Source organism: Eptesicus fuscus, chromosome 11 (genome assembly GCF_027574615.1).
Source record: "Eptesicus fuscus isolate TK198812 chromosome 11, DD_ASM_mEF_20220401, whole genome shotgun sequence".
In the NCBI taxonomy this organism is placed as follows: domain Eukaryota; kingdom Metazoa; phylum Chordata; class Mammalia; order Chiroptera; family Vespertilionidae; genus Eptesicus; species Eptesicus fuscus.
The window spans coordinates 46,093,514-46,115,196 of record NC_072483.1 but is presented as its reverse complement, the minus strand read 5'-3'; the positions used below and the strand labels follow the sequence as shown (position 1 = coordinate 46,115,196).

At 38.8% G+C, this 21,683-nt stretch overlaps 1 protein-coding gene across 2 annotated transcripts in view; it reads right to left on the bottom strand.

Moving 5' to 3' along the window:
* The window catches only part of CERS6 (ceramide synthase 6), a 257,579-nt gene that overhangs the window by 108,735 nt on the left and 127,161 nt on the right, over positions 1-21,683 (bottom strand). For both annotated transcript variants that reach the window (XM_008138608.3, XM_008138609.3), the window contains exon 4: positions 10,355-10,412. In XM_008138608.3, coding sequence (XP_008136830.1) covers positions 10,355-10,412 — 58 coding nt within the window. The remainder of the gene's footprint in view (positions 1-10,354; positions 10,413-21,683) is intronic.

The following is a 21,683-nucleotide window of genomic DNA, read 5'->3' as shown; positions in this document are numbered from 1 at the left end:
TGAAGATTCGTGCAATAGGCATTCCTTCCCCTGGCTGCCGGCACCGCTTTTCCTCTGGCACCCCGGACCCGGGCCACAGCGGAGCCAAGCCTGCAGCCTTCAGGCTTGGCTCTGGCCACAGGCGGAGCCTTCAGCCTTCAGTGGAGCCAAGCCTGCAGCCTTCAGGCTTGGCTCTGGCCACAGGTGGAGCCTTCAGTCTTCAGTCTTCGCTCTGCATCTGTGTATGCAAATTAACCCACCATCTTTGGCAGGTTAATTTGCATACTCACTCATGATTGGCTGGTGGGCATAGCGGAGGTACAGTCAATTTACATGTTTGTCTATTATTAGGTAAGATCCTTAAAGGCAGACCATGCCTTCCCTCTCCTCTCTGCCACTATGTTTTGGCATAGTATATGTTTAATACATGTTAACTAAATTGAATTAAATTCCTATGTTACTGATTCCCAAGGAAGGGAAGAACAGTGTTGGCTCAGAGATTCAGGCTGCCTTGCTAACAGTTTTATCCCTGATACTTAGCATGGTCCCTGTCATAGGGTAGGTGCTCCAGATACCAAATGAAAGAATGAATAGAGTTCAGTATCCCCCATCAGTAATAGACAGAAGCTCTTAGAAGAGGTATGAATGGAACACCCTTTAAATAATAGCTTTTGCTCCTCAAATGTCTTGTGCCCACATTTCCACTCAACAACATGCAGTGACTGCTTATATGGCAGCTACAGAATTATCAGAAACCATTATCAGGTTTTATTATTTTTAATTGAAATATAACCTGCATATAATAAAGTGCACAAATCTAAGTGCACAGGAATATGATGCATGTCTATATGTGTATATACCTACATTGCATGTCTACATATGTATACTGTATGTCACTAGCACCCAGATCAAGAGCTAGATTTTCATTCAGCACTCTAGTAGGCTTTCTCCTGCCTACCCCCTCACCTTATAGAACTACCTCTAGCACTATAAATTAATTTTGCCTGAAAAAATGATTTTATCCTTTTCGTTGTTCACTACCTTATGGAAGCCTGAATTCCTTAAGAACAAAAGAGCCATCTTCTCTCAGTGCTGGAACAGTCATTCCAAGGAGACTGGTATTACCAGGCTTTGCACACAAAAATCCTAAACAATGACAGCAATGGCCTCTAGCAGCAGGCCTATTCTCGTGTGCATTAATAAAGGAGAAGGGGGCAAAACAAAAAAAGACGAAACCATTTGTCCCACCTTCCACCTGAATCTAGCTGACCCAGTATCCAAAAGCTCTCTGAACTAGTTTCTTGAAGCTACACGTGGAGCCATAATCAGAGCATGAGCTGGTCAGGTGGGAATGCCCACTGCTCCACTCCACACCAACTAGAAGTCTTAAGTCCTCCTGCCCCACTCCAAACACACACAGACAAGACTGGACCTTTCCTGAAGGGACAGAACACCAATTTCAAAAAGAGAAGTAGAACATCTCACTAATTTCTCCAGAAAGCTGTTGTTTTTAAGCAAAGATCATCTGGTTGGTTTCATTATTGTTGATAAGGAAAATGTTTAATGATGATGACCATTGTTTGTGAAAATCATTCATTAACTCACAGACTTTATTAAAACAAAACTTAATGAGAATAGTGCTTTCCTTGTTGAATTCAGAAAAGGAATTTCCTTCAGGTGTCAGATGATGATTCAGCTAATGCAGGTACAGATTTTGATATATGGATCAATTATTTCATGTCAAATTACCTGAACTCTTCTGCGAGTGACTAGATTCTATTCCCCATGGAAATGGGAGAAGAATACCAATGCAATTCAGTTCTCAGGCGCTGGCCTGAGCCAAAGGAAGCCTGTAGCACTAGTTTTGTTACAGCAGATAAATGAGGAGCAATGTTTTCATTGTCAAGTTCAGCTCTAAACTTTTGAGACATATAAGTTTATGCCTTTAGGGGGCTGTCTAATAATGAATGTCATATTTAAATCAGTGTTATTTTAGTAGCCTATGAAATATAGTTATTTTTATTTCTAGAGTTTCTACAAAGTTGATATTTTATTAAGTGAGCTGAAAAGATAAGACTCATGGTTTGACCAAGCATCAAATCCACAAACCCTTGTATAAATAATTACATAGAGCAAGTATCACTCAGTAAGGCAGCAGTCTCCACCAGGACTTGCAAGTTGACACAAGTACCTTTCCTCCCACAAAAATCCATTTCAGCTTCATGAACTCCTGTAAATCCTAAAATCCTTCTACTTCACCATCTGGAGAAAGCCGTTGGTGTGAATGTCATTCGTTCAAGCCAGAACACAAAGCGAAGACAACCTGGGTAAGAGGCTTCTCAGTGCTTTTTAGAGAACATTTTACACAACCAAAATTAAACTATTACATTTCATTAAATGAAACACTGTAAGGTATAACCTCAGTTGATGGAAGGTTTTACCATCTGAACAAGTTTTCATTTATCCCAGACAATGAATAGTTTCAGCTAAAACACATTCCCTGAAATGTAGAAAATACTGAGGTGTCCAAATCAGCTTCTTACTGTGAAGAGTATATTAATGGTTTGCTAGTCACACTGTAGGAAGTAAATATGTATACAGAAGAAGAAGAAAATTGTGTTGCATAATTACATTGGGTTGCATAACAAGGGACATTTATACCCAGTCTGAAAACTAGCAGATAGTTTCTGATGAGATACAAAAATACTATGAATGCAGCAAGCCACAGATTCTTGGCTTGGTCAATGTGACTTCATTTGAAAGTAGATAAATAAGCAAGTTGGGTGTTTAATTTAGGCCTTTTGAATATCATCACTAAGTTTAACTCTGTAGTCTTAAAATAAATATAGTTATAAGACAGAGCCTTTGCTTTTTCTTGTTACCTGGTCAACCCTGATCAGTCCAGTAGATCTACTGAGTCAGTAATGAAGCCTCGATACAAGTAGGCCATTTGCCCAAAATATATGGATTTAAATCTCAGCCTCCCACTGACTAGTTCTATGACTTTGGGCAAATTACTGATCCTTTGTTCACCTTGGTTTCTTCATTAATAAGGAGTTACATTAAGCAGCCCATGAGAAATGAATACCAAGTGATCAACATAATGCCTGGCCTATAGTGAGTGCTCAGTACCAGATAGCTATCACCATTATAATTATTATCAGTGTTTCAAAATTTCATCCCAGCTATGCATTAAGTCAATCGTGTTTCCAAGTCATTATCTCAATCCCAAAGAGGTGGGACTCATTGGAAGAAAAGTTTTTTAAATGCTATATGGAATAAAGAATTCCAAGTTTATTATCTAACATAGGCCATGTAAACCTGCTATGGAAATAGAGCTTGAATCTTACCAGAATCCCCACAGAGACTCAAAAAAGCTCATTAGAAAGCATATGCTGTTCCAGGGCATTCTGAGCAATACTATGATCAGTAAAGGGAACCCCTGAGAGGAAATTCAGAGATTAGGGTAGTGAAAACCAGACAAAATTGAACAGTAGGACTTATCTGACAAAACTTCTGTGTCTCTTTAGCCATATACACGAAATTTTTAAAAAATATATTTTTATTGATTTCAGAGAGGAAGGGAGAGGGAGAGATAGAAACATCAACGACAAGAGAGAATCATTGATCGGCTGCCTCCTGCACACCCCCTACTGTGGATTGAACCCACAACCCTGGCATGTACCTTTGACTGGAATTGAACCTGGGACCCTCCAGTCTGCAGGCTGACACTGTATCCACTGAGTCAAAACAGCTAGGGCCATTTACTGGAATTTAACTTCCTTTTTAGAAGTTGCAACTGAAGCTCTTTCATAACCCAAGTATACTTAAATTTATGCATAGTCATTTCCGTTCTAATTCCTACATCTTAGGGTTAATTACTTAATAGAAGAGAAAGTAGTAAACAGATTTTTGAGAAAACAATTATCCACAGTTCTGCCTCTCTAAAAGGAATCTTTTCATATTTACCTATTACCTTCCATTTATCCAAATAACTGATTATCGCAGTAACATATACAAGTTTGTTGCTTATTTTCATGTAAAGTTATACTAAACATTTTATTAAGACTATAAATAATATAGTTACTTTATAGTTATTATTTTAAATGCTTGCATACTATTTTGTCATTTTGATAGTAATAATTTAAATAATTCTACCAATATTATACATTAAGAGTGTTTTAAGTTCTTTTTTGGATTTGTTATAATATGCATGTGTGTGTATATGTATATGCCCATATACATACTAGAGGCCCAGTGCACTAAATTCGTGTACTCTGGGGGTAAATTTGTGTACTCTGGGGGGAGGGGGTGGTCCCTCAGCCTGGCCTGTGCCCTCTCACAGTCCAGGACCCCTTGGCGGATATCCCTCTCGCTGTCTGGGGCTCTCGCAGTCTGGGACCCCTTGCTCCTTACCGCCTACCTGTAGCTGGGCAGCTCCTGCGTTGAGTGTCTGCTCCCTGGTAGTCAGTGTGCGTCATAGCAACCGGTTGTTCCGCCGTCCGACCGATTTGCATATTATGCTTTTATATATATACTAGAGGCCCAGTGCACGAAATCTGTGCATGGGGGGGTTCCCCTCAGCCCAGCCTACACCCTCTCCAATCTGGGACCCCTCGGGGGATGTCTTGACTGCCGGTTTAGGCCCAATCCCTCTCACAATCCTGGACCGCTGGCTCCTAATTGCTCACCTGCCTGCCTGCCTGGTCGCCCCTTACTGCCCCCCCTGCCAGCCTAGTCACCCCCAACTTCCCCCCTCTGCCAGCCTGGTCGCCCCACATGGCCTGCTTTTCAGTCGTCTGGTCGTCCCTCACTAACCCCCCTGCCAGCCTGGTCATAGGCAGCCCTCTTGTGAGGGTGTGAGGGTTAATTTGCATATTGCCTCTTTATTATATAGGATATATGTATATATATTTAAGTTGTAATAAATAACTTTACAATGTATTTTTTCAGTTCTGTACAATTCTTTTCTCAGAATAAATTCATAGGAGTTGAACTGCTGAGTCACAGTATATAAACATACTTATGGTTATTATTCTAAAAAACCATGTTGCTTTCTAAATAGGTTGTATCAGTTTACCATAATGATTAGCTATTCTTCACTGAATTATGGAGTATGAGTTTAGAAAATGTTATGTTAGTCCACATTGCTGATTTTGGAGATGCAGCAGTGAAATCCCAGAGAGATTAAATGACTTGCTTAAGGGCATAAAACTGATTAACGGCTTGGTCTTCTGAGGCCTTCTTAAGGGCCCTCCATGTATCCTTTCTGTCCTGCTCCTTGTTCTTGATCACTCCCCCTCCCCCATCAATGCATCCTCATCCCCGCAGTGGCAGTTCATTCTACTGCAGTGTGTGGTTTTCCTCATTTCCAGAACCAGCCTCACTGGCTCACTGTGGTCCCTCACAGACTCCACCTGGTCAGCGTTCTCCCCTCAGAGGTCTTGTCTGACTCCTTCAAGCTTCTAGGTTCTGACAACCCAACCTTCTCCCTACATGCCCCAGTCCTCAGAGAGGGAGCTTCTTCCTGACATTACATACTGCAGTAATATTTCAGTGCAGTGCTAATCAAAGTGTCACGTACACACAGTGCTAGTCCTTGAAATGTTAGCTACTGCTTCACCAGAATGTGAATTAACCTCCACTGAGCACACTGTGTCATTCAGCTGACTTTTCTTCATAGGTAGACTTTCTCAAAAAAAGAAGCAGTGAGCTGATTTACATTCAGGTCAAGCTCCTTATCACAGACTGTTATCGAACCGTCAGCAGATCAATTACTTAGACTGACACAGTCATGGTGGTTTCCCTATGGTTAATGATTCTGCATATTATAGTCACTCCTAAAAGAACTCCTGTGGTTTCTGTCTCCTGATGGAACACTGACTGATACAGAGGTTAGGTACATTTTGAGTAAATGCTATATTTTAATTACATACATGCATGTGTACAAAATGGACTGTGATATAAAATGCACCATGTAGTCAAAAAAGTTGGAAATACATTAGCCTAACATGTAGATTATAAGAAAAAATATTTACCTAAATCCCAGTTGCACATATATCTGCATTGCCTTCCTGTGACACAATATTTAAGAATATATATATATATATATATATATATATATATATATATATGTATATATATATATATACACACACACATATATTTAAAGAACTCCATCCAACACAAACTTCCATTTACCAATGAGAAGGAAGTTAATAGTAAATGAGAGGTGGCTTTCTCTATTTTTAAAAGCTTGATCTGTGGTTTCTTTTAGGACCTAGAAAAATGTGTTAATTTGTATGAACACACTGTGTGAATTTCAGACCACTTTAAGTAATCCTGGGTCTTCTTTTATAAAAGTACTTTTCTCTGCCAATCATATCAATAGGCAAATAATCACTTGTGTCCAGCAATTATGGGAAGAGACTATTGAGCAAGGCTTATCTTCAATTATTTAAAATTTCCTACTAATGTTGCAATAACTTTACTTAACAGTTCACTAACATGTCTGTGAGATCAATGCCTTCTAGAGTCTACTTCCATGACCAAAGTTAGTGCTATCAATACAGGGAGCTCTAAGCTAAGAAACTAAAGCAAAGACAAGATATAATATATGCACACCTGAGCAATATCATTTCATTATAAATGAGGCTCATTCCTTTATGTGTCAGCATGAAACTACAAAAACGTTTTGCTGATTTCATATAAATAGACACACATACTCTAGAAGGTATCTGAAAATGTGGGGGAATTAACCCTGAGACAGCTTGTATGGTTACCCAACTCATGTGGGAAGTCAGCCTGTGTATTGCTCCAAAGACACATTTACACATCAACTAGATAGAAGAACTATGACATAATGAAGATTAAGTCCACCCATAAGTCAAATGCAACAAAAAAAGTACAATAGATGAATAGTTATCTATGCTTCTAGGCATCCTATATATGAAAACAGAATTTCTAATATATAGGGTCTTATTTCATGACATATCCTTTGGCTTTGCTCAGATTAGCTGGAATATTTTTTTTTTTTTTAAAAAGCATACATGGCAATCATGGATGTGCTCTTGGATCTTGGACGGTTGGGATTATAATTAACCCATGCTATAAAATCCACAGCTACATTTGCATGAAGTCCATGCTGGACAGGAATACTAAAGGCAACCCCATTTCTGAAAGGCACAAGTCTCTTTTGATGGTCAACTGTGGCTCCAGGGCTCCCCAATGGCCTTACCCAGAAAGGCGTAGCAGACCTAGAGCTTCACCCAACCTTCTTCCCTTCCTTCCCTGTCTTCTGCACTCAGGGTCAGTCTCATATTGTAGTCGGAAAGCTCTTCTTATTAACTTCCCCCCTCCATATTTTCTCTCACGACATTCCCCCTAATCAAATTCTTACACATTTAATCTCTTCTTCATGTCTCCTTCTCAGAGGCCCAAGACTAAGACAGTACAAATGTTTACTTACATAACCCTACTTTATATGTATTAAAAAATTCTTAACTGCCTTATTCCTAAATACAAAAAAATATTTTAAAATGAAGGGCACTTAAGTCACTTATATTTATATGTTGAAATTCTACTAAAAACCCAGAGAAATATGTATACTAGTATTCTTCCTATAGGATTAAGCCAATTCAAGTTGGAAAAGTTAACAGCATTTGATAAAACTTTAGTATTTATCCTGAATATATTTCAACATGGAAGAGAAAACCGAAGATATTCTTACACTAGAGACTGATACCTAATGCCTCATCTATAAAATAAGGTATTTAGATCATATGTATAACTTTTATATCTACAGTTCTATGGTTTTCCAATTTTTATTAATTTATTTGTTTGCCTTTACTTTTTAGAATTCTCTGTCCATTACTGTGGGATCATGGTGCTTTGCGTTTGAGAAATATCTTTTTAACTGAATTATAGAATTTCAGAATAAAAAGCGTTCTTAAAGTTATTTAATCCACCCTAGAAAATGATATGTATCAGGCTCATTTGACCTAAAGGCAGAAGAAAATTGCCTAAAGGCTGTGCAAGCTGCCCAGTCAGGTTTCTGACAGCCCATGTAATAATCCATATTTTTGATGCCAGAAGTAAGAAGCAGCTGTGGTCTCTCACCTCTTAATATTGGTCCACTACCATGGTATTTTTTTTTTTAAACATTTAGGGTATTGTGAAAATTTTCATTACCTTCTTTTGATTTTTTCTGCTGCTGCCTGCATGGTGTAATTTTTCCCCTCAGGTTAGATGGACAAATATATTGTCCACTCCAAGAAAGTGAATAGAAATATATTTTCAATATCCATTAAAGTATTTAAAGTTCTATAATAGAAACAATGGGCTACAATTAGGTCAATTTTGCTAATTTAACCAAAGAAGAAAATCATTTGGAAATCATGCTGAGGTTAGGGCAGACTGGTGAAGGGGGAAAAATACTGGAATAAGAGAGAGCAGTGTGCTTCATTTCAGTTTCATTTTAATAAATGAACTGTGTGACCTCGGGAGGCCACCCATCTCTCAGGGCTTCTGCTTCCTCAGCTGTGAAATAAGAGGGTTGGACAAGATGGCTTATGAAGTCCTCCATCGCTAGTTCAGTCACGTGGATTCTATGTGCACTTTTCTATTATTAAAGTAAACAATACAGTTCATCCACAACTGACTGCATCTTAAAGAGTATTAAAGGAAGAAACCCAAAATACAAGTCATTCAACACGAAGAACAACATCTAGTTCTTTCTCTCATTTTTAAACATTTTAGGGACCATTTGAAAGGGAACTGTATAGTTTGAGGAAAAACAATTTTCAAAACAATGTTCTATTGACAGGCCCTCTTCCAGCCTTCTACAGAACCACTGAGGACTTGATGATTAAAAGTCTTCTTGTCCCATTTAGTTTGTTTAGGAACAGAGTGAAGTGTCAAAGTGTTTCCTGTTCTGATGACAAATGGTAGGCTGGCTATATGAGGGCTATAATAGACCATGTCCTGCAGATCTGGGGGAAAGGGCAGAAAAAGGGCTCTTGGCTCTAAGAATTTTCCCTTGCTCTCCATCAAAGCCCTTCACCAACAGAATCCAACATGAATTCCAAACCTTGACCTCAGCTAGTAAGGCGGCGTTCTCATGAAGCCCAGCTCTGCCATGTCAGCTAAAATTTCACGCAAAGCTACTTCCTCTCCAAAGGTAATAAACTTGTAAGCATAAAAGCTCTACAGCCATTCTTTCCATTTTTTCACTAAATAAGTAAGTTTGAAAAACAGAACAGAAGGGTTCCAAAATAAGCAGTTTCCACCATATTTATTTATCCAAGTTGAGAATTTCTTCATGCTCAGACATCCTTTTAAATCTATTCAAATGGCCTCTGGGGCATGTGATCTTATTAAGTGAAAAATAAGTGCAGTTGCTAAAGGAAAAGACAGCAAGTAAAAAGAATATTTCCTTTAGGAAAACATGATATTGAAAAACAGCCACTCTTTAGAATAGAATTTGCCACAGGCAGACAATATCTTATAACTTAGACGTTTAAAATAAAAATGTATTTGCAATTTCCACATCAATATTTACATGAAAATTTACTAGTAAGGCATACCACTTGGCACAATGCCCCATTTTGGAAAAAAAATGTTTAATTAAATAAACATAACTTTGATATAACTATAAAGGTTAATAATATAAAATATTTTAAAAATAATTCCCCATTTTCTGCAAAAAAAAATCACTATTGTTTATATGTGCATGACTATAAGAAGATGAATCTTCAGGAGTCTTGACTTTAATAAGCAGCCTAAGTGTTCATAGTGACATTAAGCATCGACATAACCAAGAAGACTATGGCAGCCTCAGGAAATTGCTTTCAAAGATGCAGGAATTGCAAAGCTGCAGGGGAAACAATCTATGAAAGGAACTGAATTTTCCACCAGCAGTCGATGTTACCCTGTTAATAACTATAAAGACATTAAAATATAATTTCTTTTGGTGAAGACTACAATGATAATGTACATAACTGATTTTTTTTCAAGTTGTGTGATGTGCAAACTAACTTCTTTCAAGCCTCAGATGGATTTTTATAAGGCTCTGAAGCCCACAAGTAATAAATAACCAACTAGAGTGGTTAGAGGACTTAGCAACACCTTTTCACCGGAAAAACAAATTATTTACGAAAGTATGTTAGGAATCTGCCTAAAAATTACTTACTATAAAGAATCAACTGCAAATATTTTTCTAAGTCAAAGAAAAATATACAAGCAATTCGTAGGGAGCCTGTTATGATTGTTTAAAATATTACAACTGTCATACAGAAAAAAAAACAAAAACAGAAAAAACCGAGATCTAAGCTTACAGTTACATAAGAATTATGTAAAGTAACTTAGCAGATCGTACCTTTTTCAGGAACCGGACTCCATAGGTAAATACGTAAAGGTAAAATGAAAATCTCCACCTGTAGAAGGTTAAAAAAATTCTATGACATTCAGTTTTTATATTTCACAGCATTTACTGATATACATGAGTGAAAAAATCCATGAAATTTGCTACCCACCACCTCCACCCCTGCCCCAAACCGAGATTAAACTTAATGAGCAATTTCAATGCTAGCTGAACACATACACTCATGTGCATAGCTTACTGCAAATGTTTTAAATATTAGTAATTATATTCACAACTGAAATTTCCTTGCCCATTTGCTCATCGTCTTTTCGTCTTTTTCCCCCATGTGAATGTCCTCTTGTTAATCGTCCATGAAGGGATACATTTCAACAATATGAAGCTACATAAGATATTTTTGAATTCTGATTCAGATATTAACTTGCCTTAACTGAAGCTCACATGAGACTACACTCTTACGCTAGTACTCAATTCCCAATTTTATTTCGTATGTTTTCTGAGTGTGAATAGCTTATCCTTAAAAGCTGGCTAGATTTCATTAAATAGCATTCCTTAGGTTATGTTATTAATGCTGTTAAAGGTACTTCAAGTTATAACTTGTAAATTAACTCAAAGGAGAAAGTTACTAGTCAACTTCAATTTGTCAGGAGGCAAATTGCTTTTTGTGTTTGCAAACTGTGTAAACATTTCAAATAAGGTGAAAAGGAAAAGGTTATTTTAGGAGGTGGTTCAAGTTATAGACAAAATTTTCTGGAAGAAATGACAGCTACCTTAAAGTAAGAGACAGTAAGACCCAACTGAAGACACAAGTGTCCCTCAGAGTTTTGTTCCTGGGTTGAGTGACTCTCCAAACATTCTGAAATTAAGGTCAGAACTTACACTTAGAGAAGAGCTTAGAACTTCAGGGATGGCTTCAAGGGCATGTAATTGTACAAGTCACATAGAGTCCTGTGCTTGGTTTAATGCTTTGTTGTCACTATCTTGAAATTCTTAATCACCGTTGAACAAGGGGTCCCATTTTATTTTGCATTGGGCCCTGCAAATTATGTAGCTGCTTCTGGTTAAGACACATAGAGTCTCCATACTTTGGACAGATCTATTAATATCCCTTGACTTCAGTTCTATCTCTATAATGGGAGAGTAGGTTTATATTATACTGCTTTTGATGTTATACTGGTGGCCCAAGGATTTGATAGCAGAAATAATCCCCACTTCTCTCTAGTCTCTCTCAATCCCTTTATATTAATCCAACCTATTTCATGAATTTGCAGGTCACTTTTCTGGCCCCTGAAGGCAACTGAATTTGCAACTCCTTGATAAAATAATTTATAACAGCTGCTTCAAACTCTAAGACTTATTAATAGGCAGTGACAAGGCAGTTTTTATGTAAAATTAAAAATTTATGGAAATCACTGGAATTCTTACAATAACTTATGTATCTACATTTTTATTTCATCGCAAAAAATGACCCATTTTTCATAATGCATAGTTTCTATTACAGAAACACAGATGCCTTCATCATTTGAATAACAACTTGTGATGAATATTTACAAGGAAAAGTTTATTTGCATAAAATGTCTGCAGAAAGCAAAATTTTCGAGCATTTTGCCACATGCAGAAAGTAGTTTTTAAAAATTGTGTAGTTTCACACAAGTTAAAGTTTTAAATGGTGTCTAGCTACCCAGGCCCCAAAAGCCTCTCCCAAACTCCCACAAAAGTATCTAACCACAAAAAGGAGGGAATAACCTTTGACCTATTCCAAAAATCAGAGAAAAAACATTTACAGCAGAAAAAAAGAATAAATTAGATTTTAAAAATGTAATAAAAGGCAACAAAAAACAAGCTATGAATCTTGAAGGGGGAAGGAAAATCTCCCTTTCTCCACTTTCTGCCATCTTATACAAAAATACAAAAATATGTATCATTCAGAAACCTAGTCAGCTCTCTGTCCTGAATGATGCTTTGTGAGGAAGCAGGAGACTCCCCCCATCCCATCAAGTAGTGACTGCTACTTTCAAACAATGAGTGTGAAGAAAGTGAAGTACTTAGTATCCTGCAAAAAAACAGAATTATGGACAAGATGATATGGTGGCATTGCATTCTGGGTATTAGAGTCTTATATAATCCATATACAGGGTAACAGAGAACAAGGCATTGGAGATAGTTGCTTTAGATAAAACTCTTCTAGTTTATCAAGAATGTAGCAGAGTCTATAACCTGCTACAGATCTAAGAAAGGGACTATTACTGGTGAATAGAGGACAGAGAGTGAGGCCAAGAGCAAGCCAGGCACCCTTTCTGAGAGCAGGTCTAGGTGGATATTCCCAAATGAAGGAATAATGAAAATAATAGATCAATATCAGGATAGGTCTATTAAGAAGTATTGCATAAGTAAGTATGGAAAGAAAAGAGCATGCTAAAGATTCGAAGAACTGTCTCCTAAAAATGACTTCTTAGATGAATTAGAAGTAAATTTTTAAAAAGTATTTGGCATTGTTAATATGATACAAGAAAAGATGTCCCTGAAAAATGAAATCGGAAAACCATAAATCAATAAGGACTGATGGTTAAGATAAAAAGAGATTGCAGGTGAAATAAAGAAACTGAAAATGAAGAGACAGAATTTTTACCCACTTGGGTGGGGGGAAGTAGATACATACTATGTAAATTAAATCATTGATGTAAAAGATAAACACCCACATAAGGCCGGTAGTAAAGAACCAATAGGTGAAAGAACATCAATAGGTGAAGGATCAGAAAAACCTGTCTAATGACAGTTGTTTATGAGAAAACACAAGTGAAGACCTGAAATAGAAGTAATAATCAGTGACACAATTTTAAAAAACTAAACTGAAAAAAAAAGACTAAATTGTATTCCAAACAATATACAATTCAAAGCCACATTCTGACAAAAATTTTGAGTCCTATAATTAAAATTAAATAAGAGTCCTTTAGTATTCAGTCATGAAAACAAAACAAGTCAACACACAAATCAAATGAAAATAAGTCATCATGAATGGAACAAATGTCCAGTTGCTCTTAAATTTCTCCTGTGTATTACTAAACTACAGAAGAAAGAGAATACTCACTCAAAGAAAGCTATTGTCAACCAAACTGTCTTTCACTTGTAAAGGAAAATGAAAAATAGTCTTCCATATTTAAAGGCTCTGAAAACTCATTACTCATTAACCTTTCCTTAAAAATCTTAGACCAATTCCAAGCCACTAAGATACAAATAAAAATTAAGAATTCAAAAAATATAACTTTAGGATAAAAGGATCAGGGACTATGGTTAGCAACATAAATAATTGCCCTATATTTCATTGTCAAATTAAATACTATTGTTCTTAAGGAATAATTTAATATAAAATATGTAACAACAACAATGAAGAAATGAATCCTCACATATTAATGAAAACAGGGGATGAAGAAAGGAACCACTAAATTTATTATTTTACAGGGAAATTTTGAAAGACATCATTGCTATGATGACAAAAAATATAGTTAAAGAATGTTCCTTTATCCATGGATTATGCATGTATGCATACAAATTCTTTGGTTGATCTCTTTCCACCCACCCCCACCTTCCCTCTCAGATTCGACACTCTGTTCCATGCTTCTATGTCTCTGGATCTATTTTGTTCATCAGTTTATTAGATTCCACACAGGAGTGAGATCATGTGACACTTGTCTTTCTCTGACTGGCTTATTTCTCTTAGCATAATACTCTCCAGGTCCCTTCATGCTGTCTCAAAGGGTAAGTGATCACAGACCATAGGGTGGTGAAGGCCTGGGGTTGGGGGGCACGGGCGGGCTAGAAGAGGTCAAAGTGGTAAAATGGGGGACATATGTAATACTTTCAACAATATAGCTTTAAAAAAAAAGAATGTTCCTTTAAAAATGTAAAGATGACTCCTGGTTAAAGATGCCAATTGAATGCATGCATTTACTTCTGTGCCCCTAAGAATGTAGCACTAAGCAGTCAGAAGAGGGATTCTGTTAAGAAAGCATCCTATATAATAAAAGGGTAATGTGCAAATCAACCAAATGGCAGAACGACCAGTCGCTATCATGCACACTGACCACTAGGGGGCAGATGCTCAAAGCAGGAGCTGCCCCCAGCACGCAGGCCCCAATCACCCCATGGGGAATGGGGAACCAGGGGGTGAGTGGCGGCGGAGGTGGGCAGCGCCAGGTCAGGGCCCCCACCCTGCCAGTCTCCCCACACACAGAGGGCAACTGGTGGCAACAGCCAACCTTTCGGTCCTTCACCCTAGCTGGCAGGCTCCCATGACCCGATGGTGAGCAAGGACCTGGGGGTGGGTGGTGGCGGGGGGGCGGGGCCAGCTGCCAGCAGCTGGGGAAGATGGCCCTGATCGCAGGTCAGGCCTAGGGACCGTACCCATGCACGAATTTCGTGCATCGGGCCTCTAGTAAACTCATAAGGACACAGAAAACAGGAATGGGAACAACCACCCGATTCTGGAGCCTAGGAAGCAGAAGATCCTTGTCAGTCTGATTAGCAGAAGGAGCAGCTGGATCCTGAGCTGTTGGTGGAGGTTTATCGCTTTATTTTGTTCATTAGATCCCACATGAGTGAGAAAGCACCATGCAATCCCAGGAAGACTCCAGAGGAGGAACGGACTCTGCAAGGGAGGAACCTCCACTGCAGTGATTTTCAACCTTTTTCATCTCATGGCACATATAAACTAATCACTACAAGTCTGTGGCACACCCAAAAATGTATTTCTTGCCAATCTGACCGAAAAAATAGGTATAATTTTGATTCATTCACACTGCACAGCTATTGTTATGTTGGCTGTTGTCATTTTTTAATTTGACAATCTAAGGGAAAAGGTCAGTGCCCCTAACTAACTAAACAGTCAGGTACTATATGATTTAAAAATTCCTATGGCACAACAGTATGTTACCTACAGCACACCAGCTGAAAATTGCCGCTCCATTGGAAACAGAGACCGAGGGATTAGTTCGCCCAAGGCCACACTGTTGCTAGTTGGCAAAACCAGGACACAAGCATAGCATAGCACTGAATCTAATGCCTACTCTCAGATCCCACAGAAGTAAAGTGCACCTTGGACTTAGAGAAGTCAGTGTGTTCCACTGCATTTGTTTGGACATGGAAACCTTTACTATCCATCCAACCTGAGAAATTAAATAAAAGGTAGTAAAAACTCCCACCCACAGAATTTGGTTTATTGTCCTTACACAACAAGGCTGAAACAGCTCTTTGTGTAAATCAAGACCCATAAAATGTGCCATAAAAAAAGCAGGAAATCAGAGAGCTGAGGTCTTACGTCTTGTGGCTAGATGTCACCCAAATTGTACAGGGACCCCCGATTTCTAAATAAAGTGGCAGCAAGGGGAAAACATCCAGAGTGACCCCTGAACTCAACTCAGAAAACATTCTAGAGAGAGCAGGGCGAGCACATGGGCCATTTTACTGACATTTCTGGAGTGTCTTCTGTGCTATTCTAAGCACTACAAATAGGAAATCATTTAGTGCAACTGTTCCAACACAACAAGGTCGGCACTATTGTCATTATCGCTTTTTGTTGTTGTTCAGATGAGAAAACAAATGCAGAGCAGTTTACCAATTTGATACATGTCACCTAGGTAGCCAGGCGAGCGAGAGCCAGGACTGGAAACTAGGCAGTTTGGTTCCAGTATCCTGGCTCTCCACCATGAGGCTATGTTGCCTCTTCCTGATTTGATACACCTGAAAATTAAAGACAATGCACTCAGCTAAAATGGTGTTTCTAATCGAGGAAACATTCATGGGCACTACCTACTAAGGGTCTCTTTCCTGTTGCATGGAAACTGGCTGCTTGCAAAACTGGACATAGGAAGGACTGCACTGGTTCTTTTTCTCAATACCAGGGCAGTTGGAACCATACTGCGCTTGTCAACTAAAGTCAACAGTAATTACCCAGGGGGCCCTTCTCTGTCTTAGCCACTCATCCTCTGTACCTGCTAAAACACTACTTCTCCCTCGGGATTTATGACAAATGCTAGTTATTCCATGAAGTCACCTTGTCTAAATGTTGCCACATGAAAATCATTGCTATTCTCTGATGATGTGTTCCTTACCTCTTTATCTCATATTTTTAAAATCTCATCTTTGATTACAGGCACAGACTTCTGACTTGGGTTGCAAACAGTGTGTGTGTGTGTGTGTGTGTGTGTGTGTGTGTGTGTGTGTGTGACATAGATCCTAAATTGACACCTGAATTTTTACTAAAGGTATGAGTGCTCCCTTCATTTATTTAATTTTAAGCAAAATAGTACATAACATAATTTTACCAACTATTCTGTACAAAACATGCATAAGAAATGAAAAATTCTTTTAGAAACTCTGACATATAATCTAAATTCCCAGGATAGCTTTTAAACTTCCATTAGATTAGGAGTCCAATGAAATACTCTAACTAGGGGAAAATGTGTTACTCATCCATGCACGGAATATACAGACTTGAATTTCAGTCTCAAAGTAAACATTTCCTGAACTATTTCTATCTCCATCAATAATTAACTCTGTGATTCCAAACAGTTTTCCTCATTTGCTGAAGGCTCGGGTGTTTCTCTGTTTGAGAAGCAACAGACATCAAAGCAAAGTTGCTGAGGTTGGAGCTAAGTCAAACCTGTTCACTGTTCATTCTCAGGCTAACTGTGAACTTCATTTGAGCCGAACAGTCTTCACTAAATCACTGATTTAAAAAATTGACTAAGTACTTATGTAGAGTTTGGTAATATGCAAAACAATGCTATATCTCATGAATACAAACATACACATATATAGATACATGTAGCATAAAAATAAAAAAGGAAATATAACCCCCAAATTCAGGATAGAGATTACCTCTAGAAGACAGAAGAGACCGAGAAGGGGTATTCAGGAAGTTTCAACTGGTTTGGTAATATTTTAGTCCTTTAAAACAGGATAAGATAGAGCTGAGTGTGTCTTTGTTATATTAGTCCCTGCATTTAAAATTGTATTATAAAAGATAGTGTGAATAAAAAATATGCTCACTAAAAACACATTAAGTGGCTATGTCTTTCCCTTCTCTCACATCTAGAAACCATGAACGACTTGTTCTTTATGCCATCGACCTAAAGCATCCCTTTCTAAGTATCATAATTAATTTTATTCTTTTCCTATCATTACATTCATGCATCTAAGGCTAAATTGCCTTTGGAAGTGTTTCAGATATCATATGCATTTTATACTTAGTTCTAATCTATTGTGCTCAGCTTCTTCAATTTAACTACTTCAAATTAACTACTTTAATTTGGATATGGTGTCTTTTTATGCTTTGTCCATGTATTGATTCCTTCTTTAATTCTTTATTGAGATCCATCCTATTCTCTCCTTGTCAAGCACCCACCCAGCCAGGTAGAATTCAGCATCACCGGTATCTGTCCTTCTCGTCAGTCTATCCAACACCAGCCCTAGTCTCCCGATAGTCTACTCAAAATACATCTGCTCAAAAGCAAGGTCCACAAATTATACTTCTGTTAGGTCATTCTGCCTATAAACTACCTCACTGCTCTCTGAAGTCCCCTGAATATAGACTAAGCTTATGATTGTGAGCTTCAAGTCCATTTACACTCAAGTTGTAGAAATCAGAAAAAAATAAGGGGCCCTTTTTTCAATTAGGTAAGGGAAAAGGAAAATAAAACCAAAATTTCTTTTCTGTTGCCAAAAATAAATTTAGTGAATATGACTCTGGAGCCTGCATCTGCAGATGTCCCAATTCTTAAGTGTGTGGTTGAGGCAAAAGCAGCCAAATATTTATTATCATTTAGGTCAAAAGAATGTTACATGTCCCCTGAACATCAAGTGCTTTCCTAGTCTCTATGTAATTTGTTTTTTCTTATCTGAAAGCAGACTGAAGACAAAGAGTTATTTGTTCAGCATGATGCTGTGATTGCATGGGAATCAGGAAACAAGGATCTCACAGTACTTAAGTTTTCAAAAATGTATGTACTTTTGAGTTTAAGACAGAAATTAATCTCTCCCTTTCTGCTGTCCTGTTTGGTGTCAGTTTTCTGCCACGGGTTCCATTCTGTATCTCATAACTGGACGTGAGACTGAGTAGCAAACCTTGTACAGAGATATGGGTGCAGACCTTCACTTTTCCCTACATCCTGCCTATCTATAATAATAAAAGCATAATATGCTAATTAGACTGGACAGCCAAACGACCTTCTAGATGTCATTCCGGACGTCCTTCCAGATGAAGCTGCGGCAGGGGCAAGGCAGAGGCGGTTAGGGGCGATTAGGCAGGCAGGCGAGTGGTTAGAGGTGATCAATCAGGCAGGTGAGTAGTTAGGGGCGAATCAGGCAGGCAGGCAGAGTGGTTAGGGGCAATCAGGCAGGCAGGCAGGCAGGCAGGCAGGTAAGCAGTTAGGAACCAGCAGTCCCAGATTGCGAGAGGGATGTCCGACAACCAGCAGTTGGACATCCCCCAAGGGGTCCCGGATTGCGAGAGGGTGCAGGTCGGGCTGAGGGACCCCTCCCCCCGTGCATGAATTTCGTGCACCAGGCCTCTAGTGACTAGTATAAAATTTCTTGAGTTTCCTCATCTGAAAATGGGGACCAAGCATACCAGTCTCATAATGCAAACATTTAAAATTATGTCTCGCCTCCTGGGCTATTTTTTCTAATCTTTTTTCCCAGCTATACCCACCCATCTCTTATCACGCCCCATCTCCTTCAGCCGGTTCACCACCATACTCTCCTCCTGGATTTTTCAGTTGTCTGTGTACACATAGATGTAAAAGCTTAGCTATGCGTATGTATGTATATATGTATGTACACACACATGTGTATACATATGTATATAAGTTAAATCCATAAATGCCAAGGGTCTTCCAACTGGAAACAAATATAGGTACATAGGTTTCTGCTCTAATAGCTACTATTTGGGAAGATGATGTTCTTACTCCTTCCTCTTACAAAGAAAGGGACATAATCAGACTGACAATTGTCATCATTGAGGGTTCCACCAGAAACCCACACTTTTTCATAAGAGAATAGCCATCTCATAAAATTGAATTCAGTTACAACACACACAGTGCAATTCTTGAAGGGCTGGAGGCATGTTGAGTTCATGCTGATTGAAAGAGCAATGCGTTTCCTACTTACCAGCTCTATTCATACTGCAGCACCTACTGCTCATGTTCTAAATAGCAAGGACCCACTTTTCACTACAAGCATGAGTACCCAATGAGACTGAGCTGCCCGCTTAGCTTTTACATTTTTCATTATATTTTTAAAATTTTTATAAGAGTTTATTTGAGACAAAATAATGACATGTGCCGGGGAACAAGATCTTAACTGCTCCTGAGCTGCCCACTTTATTTAATTAATTAATTAATTTATTTATTTAATATATTTTTATTGATTTCAGAGAGGAGGGCAGAGGGAGAGAGAGAGAAACATCAATGTTGAGAGGGTCTTTGATCGGCTGCCTCCTGCAAGCCCCACACTGGGGATTGAGCCCACAACCCGGGCATGTGCCCTGACCGTGAATCAGAACCTGACCTACTGGTTCACAGGTCGATGCTCAACCACTGAGCCACGCCAGCTGTGCTGAGCTGCCCACTTTAAAGTAGCATCATGATGTCTCATACCAGCCAGTATTACATACCAACTGTAAAGCTATACAGTAAGTCCTCACTTAACACTGTTGATAGGTTCTGCAACTTTAAGCAAAATGATGTATAATGAAACCAATTTTACCATAGGCTAATGGATATAAATAAGAGCTAAGTTTCATGTCATCATTATAACAAAACAATGATGAATGAAGTGATGTTATTTGAGGACCTGCTGTACTTAGAAAACAATAAGCAGCATGAAACAATGGGATAAGCGCAAGACTGCCAATCAGGAAGCAATGTGATCATCACCTGATGCTCTCAGGGTGATCTTGGGCGAGTTCAAGTCTCTCTTCTGAGGAAGCAATCAGACCTCTAAGGTCTCTTTAAACTCTTACACTTCAAGTCTAAGCCACACTTCCATCCTGCAATATTTGACAAACTGGCCATTCTTTTTTTGCTTGAATCCCAGCTACTTTGCTCTTTCCCTCTTTTGTCTCTCCTGCCTCTTGCACAGACACCCTTGCTCTTCTCTGATGTCAGTGATCACCAGGGTTCCATCCTCAGCCCCCTCAATCCCCATGCTCCCTCTAGGTGAACTCACCCACTCACTGTATGCTGTGTCTAACCTGCTTTCACAACCCTGGATACCCAAACGCAGGAGCTCTTCACCAACCCAGGCACTTTGGACTGAAAATCCAAAACCAAACATTTGTGACCTTTCTTCCAGAAATCCACTCTTTTTCTGCCTTCCATGTCTGTCAAGGACATTATTATCCACTCAGTTTCCTACCCTTGAGTCCTCCTCCTCTTTCAAACCCCTACCTCTAATCAGTCATCAAATCTCAGGTTCTACGTTGGGAATAGTCCTTTCACGTATTCCCTTTGCTCCATCCCATCAGCCTCTGCTCTAATCCAGCACATGTAGTTTTCATCTTTTTCTCAAAGAGTGGGCTGGGCTTTGCTGAGCTCCATGGACAGACATTTAAGCCAGGATAACAACTGATTAACTTAGTTATAAGAAAGAGAACAGCAACTCAGTCCAGAATATTTTCTTTGGCATGAATGAGAGTTTCTATTCCTATAGGCAAATCTATACAGAAATCCAGAGTATAATCAAGTGACTGATTGCAAAACATAGCAACAGAACAAGAAGAGGTGATCTTGAGATGGGCCTAAGGCACTTTCATCAAAGAACAAGTCTTACCATTCTGTAAGACAGAGCTTCTTTTCCCCAGTACTTTAATACACGCAGCCACACTATCTCTCAGAGGTCCTCTGCGATGGGGGACCTAGCGCATCTCTGTGCTCCCATCCTTTCCTTAACTGGGGGAAGCTAATCAAATGTTGCCCCAACCAAGCCTAGAATCAGCTTTAAGGCGACTTGACAAATCTCATTCCTGATCCAACATATGTTGATGATATGTTTTTGTTTTAACCTTAACTTAAGCCTCAGTTTGGAAATAATGAATACCTAGTTGTCTCCATGTACTGCCTACAAATATTATCACCCAGGTGTCACGGCTGCCTTCCATATCCTCAACTTATCACGATCTTTCTGAAGTCTTCTCTGGTCTCCACTTCCCAAGGCAGCAATGTTTGTCCCCATGAATATACTGTTCTAATATGGAGCTAATCTATATTCTAGTTATCTTTTATGTGACCAACAACCAGTTGGCTTTTTGGCACTGTATGATAAATCTGCG